Genomic DNA, 8804 nt, shown 5'->3' with positions numbered 1-8804 from the left:
GAAAAGAAAATGTTGAAAAAGTTGCGTCAAGGACTGTGGAACTACCACAACGTGGCCCTGATCGTCCTTATGCCGCTGCTGCTGCTTCCTCTTCCTCTTGTCTTCAGGCAGAAGGTGCGTCCCCTTTACTCTACATGCTAAGAACCAGACCAGTGCAAAGGGCAACTATATTAAATGAAGGGATGAAAGAAGGTCATTGTACTGAATTGTACTAAAATATGTTGTGATTTCTTAACTGACATAATCATTAGAGTTTGTCTTTGACGTCACCGTCTCTGCATTTCACCTTTTATGGAAACCAGATGTGTGGGAGGAGCTTCTTTTTTTGCCAAAGCTTCAATGAGTAGAGTTATGAATTAACAATGGATCACATGACTGTTTGATTGTACAGGTGTTGCTCAAAGTGTTCACCTAAGAACCAGTTCTCTCCCTGACCACTGAAGCTCTACGAAGCAGTTTAGCGTCTTTTAGCTCTTAGTTTTGGTTTTACAGCACAGTCACTTTATATTTAAGTGAATGAGTGTGAATTCCTTTATCCAGCATCACACAGCAGATGGTAGCCAGGTTTGCATCCCACTGGAGAACAAATCTTAACTGAGTTTTCAGAAAGGGTTACAGCTGCATCAATGTGCCAGATGTTATTGTAATAAAAACACACAAACTGTAGCGTGAAACAATATAAACAACAAGTAAGAGGCAAACTCTTGAGAATATCAAAATAAAATGAAATGCAAAACTTTGAAGGAGGGAAACTGTGATTTTCCCATCACTTCAGTGCAGCAGCACTACATCGTGGCTGCTGAGGGATTATTCTAAGCATATGTGCTTTAACACAAGCTTTGCTTTGCTTTTGAGCTTACTGTCACACATCAGTGCAGACTGATCCTTGTTTTGTCGCCGTAGGAGGCAGAATGTGCGTTTGTGTTGCTGCTGATGGCGACATACTGGATGACAGAGGTGATCCCTCTGTCCATGACCGCCATGCTTCCGGCCATCCTCTTCCCCTTGTTTGGTGTCATGAAGTCCTCCGCCGTGAGTCCATCTCTCTATTATCAAGCCAGTTCCATCTTCTTCGTTTAAAGCAGCTATAAACTGTCCTTTCAATAATAACAGTGTAAAAAATGGGTCAAAGGTGTTGCCTTTAGTGGTTAAACTATGGAAAATGATTAACCATCAGTTTTACAGTAAAGTCCAGCTCCTTGATTAACTGTACAGCCCACAGCTTTACTGCTGTCAGTCCAGAAAAGCCTAAAAATGTGTCTCTTAATGGTGGTAGAGACCAAAAACAGAGCTAAAAGCGAGTGACTAGGGTTTGTATTTGTCAAGCACCCAAAAATATGACTTAAATTAATGCTAATGTTTTTTTCATGACAGCTGGGTGTTTCAATAGGCAGTTGTTTGCTTTCAGCTTTACCAAATCAATTTCAGGTGAAGGTCAAACTTTATTTTCCCTATTGGGGCACTTTGTTTTGCAGCCAGCAATAACTTTGCGACCACACATAGCACTTAATAATAATACACAATGAAATAACAATTATTGTCCCCAGATGTTTGTACTGCTTCACCACTTCAAATGTCTGATCATAAATACAAACAGATGAAGGTTTCTTTTGAAAATCAATGATCATTTCCATCGTTATCGACACACTGATATTCAAAGAGGAACATTTACACCATTCACTAAAATCATCCACCATTATACCATGTACATTATCACTGCAAATGAAAAGCGACACAGTCTTCAGCAAATTATGCGTCTGCCCTCGACTTTAAGACTCATTCCAGTATAAAACACATAAAGTTGTTCTCTCCTCCAGGTAGCCAAGGAGTACTTTAAAGACTTCCACTTCTTGCTCATCGGCGTAATCTGCCTCGCCACTTCCATCGAGAAATGGGGTCTCCACCGCAGAATCGCCCTGAGGCTCGTCACCTTGGTGGGAGTCAACCCCGCATGGTGAGCAGCACCCTGCATAAATATAACACACATTTTTCCTGTTATACACACAAACTAAACACATGTGTGTAGTACATCACCTTATAGTGGTATTTCCTTCATACTCTGCCCAGTGACATTAAATTGTTTACATTTAAAAACCAGTACTTGTCATTTGAGCCTTCAGTCCACACTCAGCTGGTTTGACCAATGTGAGAAAGGAAATGTTACAGTGTGGAGGTTGTGTTAGTTTCTGCTCTGACCTGACCCTCTGACCTCCGGATCATCGTCCACAGGCTGATTCTGGGCTTCATGTCGGGCTGTGCCTTCATCTCCATGTGGGTCCAGAACATCTCAGCTGTAACGATGGTGATGCCCATCGTGGAGGCTGTTCTCCAGCAAATCATGAAGGCCAAGGCAGAATGTGCCGGCAAAGACAACCCCTGCCTGCAGCTGGACGGTACCTGCTCCTACAGACACATACTGAATCACACTGAAGATTTTTAGTGCTACTACTACTACTACTACTACTACTACTACTACTACTACTACTACTACTACTACTACTACTACTACTACTACTACTACTACTACTACTACTACTACTTAGGGCTGTGTATTCCACCTTGTTGTATCAGCATGTGACATTTCACTTTTTACACACAAGTATAAAATTGCCCACTACATGATTTGGATGGTATTGTCTAATTGGTTACTGATTCACAGGATCCAAATCAAATAAACAAAGCAGAAAGAAGAAGAAATGCCTTAGAGCGAGGAAGGAAATAAAGTCACATAAATAAAGTGGACCAAAAGTAATGGAGAAGAAATATTATGTTAGCCCAAACTTAAGAACTTCTCACGAACAAACTGAAGTTAACCAGAGTCTGTTGTTGTTGTTGCAGAAGAAAACAACTACACTGGAAAGATGAGTGAAATTGTCAGGTATGTGACAGATCCTGTTTTTGTTTTTTTTGTCATGTGGTATATTTATCACTGCAGAGAAACTGCTGTCCAGTACCTCCAGTACCTCTAGTACTTATTAATACTGCATTCCTCTGTGCCTCAGTGAAAAGAAGAATCCAAACGGTCCTGATGAATCCTTCACTTGTGTTCAGATACAGCCAGTGTCACAGCCTGATGCAGCTCAGGTATAAAATACACTGCAGACTTACTGCAAACTTACTGTAAACTTACTTCTTACCATCATATTACTGTTATTACTGCTGATACTCTGAATCTGCAGCAGCTGCAACTTCTCCTAGAATTGTAATTACAACTACTGCTGCCGCTACTGCTATTTTTACTACTACTACTACTACTTACTGCTGATTCTGCAGCTGCAGTTACTATTTGCTTACTGTTTAATACCTACTGCTGCTACTAATACTGCTTTTAATAATAGAACTTTCTTAATTGTTGCTCTAGAGCTACTTCCAACTCAGCCTATTTTTATGCTGTTTAATGTCAATATAACTACTACTACTACTAGTGCCACCGCCTGTAGTACTAATACTGCTGCTGTTTTCAAAGGGTGTACAGGCCAGGCCTCCCTGCAGGAGTAAGCAGGACCTGATGATGTGTAAAGCCATGTGCATTGGCATCGCATACTCCTCCAGCATCGGCGGCATCACCACACTGCCAGGAACCTCGCCCAACCTCATCTTCTCCGAGTATCTCAACCAGTGAGTGGTTCAGTAAAACTAAAATACAGTACAAAGGAAGGGAAATACTGTGAAGGTATTTGCAGCAATGGATGAAATAAATGAACAGTAATCTGTGAAAGAGTTTGTGCTCTAAATATAAAAGTGCAATTAAAATTTCCCGGTGAAGAACGTTTCCTTATTTTAGTCTGATGCACTAAAGAGAAGAACCAAAAACCAAAGCAATCAAAGCTCCTGTGTGCATTTAAAAAATATAATTACATCCAGCTCAAACACCATCTTTACTTTCAGGATTTACCCAGATTGCAACTCCATTAACTTCGGGAACTGGCTCATGTTGTGCCTGCCCATCAGTGTTATAATGCTGCTGCTGACGTGGATATGGCTGTACTGGCTGTTCATTGGCTCTGAGTGAGTGTCAATACACCATCTGCCCCATCAATCACCTCCCAACTTTGTTTTTATTCTTTATTCTGTTTATTCTTACTACATCCTGTCTTCTGTTATTTCCATTTCAACTTTTTCCTCTGTCAGTTTTCTCCCTATTTGTTGTTGTGACTATTATCACACTTTCAGTGTCACATCTGTGCTTTGTCGCCTCAACATACCTAGCATGAGATGACTTACATTAATCTTTATCACCTCACAGTCAAAGCCATAAAGAGAGCTAACACAACATGTTTTATACCTCGCGCTGTGATAAACAGATTAGTCTTTTCTGAGCCTCAACATTTCTAGTCAACCTTAAAACAAACTGTAGTTCTGAGATGGATACAGCACAGGATGTTAAGAAGGTTTAATGTGGACATGAAATACTGGTTTTTGTTTCACATTTCTCCGTCGCCCCTCGATGACGTGACGTTTATTGTGTGTGCGCAGCTTCAGGTTCCTGTGTCGACGTGGAGGAGAACACACCGAGAAAGAAAAAGCAGCGAGAAAAGTGATAGAAGACGAGTACAAGTCGCTGGGACCCATGAGGTGACCATTCATTCATTCATTCATTCATTTATTAATGTATATATTCATTGATTCGCCTGTCAATTTAATGTCCACTATTTTATGCATTCATTCATTAGATTCAGTTATGTGTTCATTCAATTATTCATTCACTCCTTGTCATATCTTCATTCATTCAGTCTGTCATGTAATCATTTATTCATTGCGTCAGACTGTATGTTCATTCCTGCATTCATTCATTAATTCACTAATGTATTAATTAATTAATTCATTCATTCATTCAGTTATTTGTCCAATCATTCATTTTCATGTATTCACCCATCACCCAATCATCCTCTCACACTGATTCCCTAATTTATTTATTCGTCCACCCACTCATTACTCATTCATCCATCCATTTATGATTCACGTGTTCATCCGTTCCCTCCCTCCAGCTCCCAGGAGATCTTCACCGGAGCAGTTTTCCTGGTGATGGTGGCGTTGTGGTTGACCAGATCTCCAGGTTTTATACCGGGCTGGGCTTCTCTCTTCCCTCAGTGAGTCCCATGTGTTCATGTGTTCACCTCACTGCAGTTTATTTTGACCCAGTCCCACATACACAGTCCAGTACTCACAGCAGCGCCAAACGCTGATTCATCCACCGCTGAAAGTAGTCCTCATCAGAAGAGCTATTTCCACCTGTTTGAGGGATATTTACTAAAAATTCCAGTGGCTGTTTTTGTGTTTCTTTAAGGTTTTTATCTTCATTTTGAGAATGAACACACCACCTGGACCCTTTAGAGACTCCCACAATGAATATTTAGTTAATTGATGTTTTCTTTTTTCTGTTCTTCTCTGTTTCAGTCAAAAGGGGTACATCACTGATGCCACCGTATCTCTGCTGCTGGGTTTCCTCTTCTTTATCGTTCCTGCCTACGGACCCTCCAGAAAATATGGTATCTGACAGCTGTAGTTGTTATTGCTTTACAGATTAATATACGTCATAAAAACACAGATGATGAGCTCATAAAATACAACACACCGTTAAGGATCGAATCAGTGGTTCCCAGGTATTTGCCTTGAGTCCTTAACAGAAAAGTTGGAACCACATAGACACATGTTCCTTCTCAGCTTCTCACACTGGTTCATTTAAAAACCTGATTCAGGCTTAGATTGGTCAGACTGGTCAGCATTTATTTTGTGACCCTCTGGAAGGACTCGACCCACAGGTTGGGAACCACGGGACTAAACTTGCAAACCGTTTATAAAGTAGTTAAAACTAGTTCCACCTCAACCAGCTACAACAGTAAATGCACTGAGGCAAAGAAAACGTATCCATCACTATTAAATGGTCAATACTATCAATAGTCACGTCAGTGAGCTGAGCTTGGTTTGGTTTGCCAACTGAGGCTGAGCACAGATTATTGATTATTGATCTTCTTTTGTTTCAAGACATTTATTTCATTTTTATTTTTGTTTCCCTGTAGAAACGTTTGTAACATCCAATCCCTGATTTGTCAAATGCACCTACTGTGTTTGTATTGGACCGTAGTCACCAGGTTCCATTCATTAGTTTCTTAGGACTAACTATTCATTATGTCTGACTCACATAATAATAAGGCTGTAACTAACAATATTCTAAGCATGCCAACTATTCCATATCTGTCCATCCAGAGTCCATGATCTCCTGGAAGGAGTTCCAGGCCTCAATGCCGTGGAAAGTTGCCCTGCTGGTTGGTGGAGGCTTTGCACTCGCTGAAGGCACAAAGGTAAAGTGTGTGTGTGTGTGTGAGACGCTCATATGTCCACCATGGGTCCGCTGAGCAATTACAGACAAACTACTGTTATGAATACATTAGATTCCAGCAGAGGGAGCACAGGTCTTTTAATTCTGGTGTCCTGAACCTTGAAACCAGACATGAATACACATTAAACTGGTTCCAAACCTGCTCGGGGACTGAGCACTCATGGTTGTGTGTGTGTGTGTGTGTGTCTGCAGGAATCAGGCCTGTCGTTGTGGGTGGCCGAGCTGCTGACACCTCTGGGTTTTCTGCCAGTCTTGGCCACGATCACGATCGCCTGCATCATCGTCACCACAATCACAGAGGTGGCCAGCAACGCCGCCACCATCACCATCTTCCTCCCCATCCTGTCCCCCCTGGTAGGTTCTCACAGCGTTTGCACACTTTAATGCTTCTTTACCTTCATTTACCAGCAGGTGGGGTTTGTATTCTCAGTGCTTGGCTGTCATGTCATTAGAAACTAAATACAATAATGATAAAATGCGTTTTTTTCAGCCTAGATATTACATTTTTATAAATTCACTGAAATGTATTTGGTTCATTTTCAAATTTTCAGACAAAACAGTGACAAAAAGAAAGAGGATAGTAAGATTATACACTGAGACCGCAGCTTACTGTGTTTACCATTCTGACAACACTGAAGGAACAAATGATAAAAACTTAAAATGCTTTCTCCTAAACACCTGGAAAGACTTCCCCCAGCGTCTGCCAGCAGAGACTCCAGAGTTTATACCACTTCAGTACTCTGGCTGTGAACCAGTATAAAAATGTCCATTTTCCTTAAACTGGTGCCTGCTTCCATGTGATAAAACTTTTAGTAGACTTTTAGTACAAGTACCTGAGAGACACACTACTGACACACTAAAGACCACACAGGTCAGTCCAAGATCTGTACAATCACAGTTTATCTTTAGGTCGGTGAGTTGTGAGGTTCCTTTTACAGTCCCTTTATAGGCTTCCAACAATCATACTGTCCAAAGTCCAGCCCACTGACAGTTATAGGTCAGTGTAGTAACACCTTCATGCACAGGCCCAGCTTCTGTTGTAGTCTGACCGTTTCACTCTGCTGCGGCTCCGTGAACACTTTTAGCAGCGGAGCTCCACTAACTGGTGACCAGAGCCCTTGTCAGCTCACTTTGGTTCATTGTTAAAGATGGAATAAAAAGGCCATGAAAGACGCAGCAACAATCAGACACTGGATGACACTGTCGTAAATAAGACGCTGCTGAGCTATTAACTGTTTGTACAGGTGGAGCTTTACACTAATCAGCTTGAACTAGCAACAAACTGGGATTAGTACAGACCAGGATACAGCACCAGGGCTGTTCACTTACTGTTACTGAAGTACATTTGAACCGGGATGTAGCTGCTTAGCTTGGGATGAACTGAAGCAGAAATGTTTTGATGTGATTTCCACCTGTGCAGTGATATTTGACTTGGAGCTGTCAGGAGATGGTTCATGGAGATGGTCGATGCAGATGGTCCATGGAGATGGTCCATGGAGATGGTCCATGGAGATGGTCCATGGAGATGGTCCATGGAGATGGTCCATGGAGATGGTCCATGGAGATGCCTATCACTGACATGCTAACATGCTGGGTTGGTAACGTCTCCAGGGACAATGAGACTGTCCACTGCTGCCTGACTTTGTGATTTGTACTTCTTCAGGCTGAGGCCATCCACGTCAACCCGCTGTACGTCCTGATCCCCTCCACCCTGTGCACATCCTTCTCCTTCCTGCTGCCCGTGTCCAACCCGCCCAACGCCGTCGTGTTTGCCTACGGACACGTCAGCATCATGGACATGGTGAGCTCCGTGGTTTGTTATTGCAGTTAGAATTTACTCTGTCATGAAATCTGCACTGGCTGTGATGCACATAAACTCAGTGTGCAATTTAAGTCTTCGTACATTTGACCACAACCCTGTTGCTGCAGGTGAAGGCGGGGCTTGGCGTTAACGTTATAGGCCTCCTTTCTGTCCTGTTGGCTGTGGCCACGTGGGGAGTTCCACTCTTCTCTCTGAATACCTACCCTGACTGGGCGCCAGTCCTCCCTGAGTTCAACTCCACAGCACCTTGAAGATGGGCCCCCAGGCATTGGTTCTCCACATGAGGCTCAGGGACCTCCACGGGCCTCTTAAGGCGGCTGTGAGAAATCAGCTTAATGCAGCTCATGAGCAATAGATGAATGAGTTTTTACTCACTCTATGCTGAGAGGATGTATTTATTGTTTGTAGTGGTTTTACAGCCCCTCCCCACAGAGAGACAGCTCCTGTTTTAAGACTGGCAGGCCACTTAAACCAGGTTATGTATGATGTCTGTGTTTTTGCCCGAAAAGTTTCTCTGCGGGTATTAAATTTAAGCACTATAATTAAAGAATAAATCTGGTTTTATTCTTTAATTTCCTTCTTGTCAACAAAGCCCATGTGTAGACTCAAGCCAACAATGAAACAATCCTGCTAGTATTCCCT

The 8804-nt window shown here is 42.2% G+C and overlaps 1 protein-coding gene across 1 annotated transcript; it reads left to right on the top strand.

The window, feature by feature from the left end:
• The first annotated feature begins 9 nt into the window (after positions 1–9).
• slc13a1 (solute carrier family 13 member 1) lies at positions 10–8413 on the top strand. Its single transcript, XM_026311116.1, has 14 exons — positions 10–114; positions 904–1032; positions 1818–1954; positions 2230–2393; positions 2839–2878; positions 3003–3084; positions 3467–3618; positions 4477–4575; positions 4989–5090; positions 5398–5489; positions 6208–6302; positions 6533–6694; positions 8004–8141; positions 8270–8413. Exons 1-14 carry the CDS (start codon positions 10–12, stop codon positions 8411–8413), a joined length of 1641 nt encoding a protein of 546 aa, XP_026166901.1.
• Positions 8414–8804: the final 391 nt, after the last annotated feature.

This window comes from Mastacembelus armatus, chromosome 6 (genome assembly GCF_900324485.2).
Source record: "Mastacembelus armatus chromosome 6, fMasArm1.2, whole genome shotgun sequence".
Classification (NCBI taxonomy): domain Eukaryota; kingdom Metazoa; phylum Chordata; class Actinopteri; order Synbranchiformes; family Mastacembelidae; genus Mastacembelus; species Mastacembelus armatus.
Note: the sequence above shows the minus strand (reverse complement) of the source record. Positions and strands in the feature narration are given on the sequence as shown.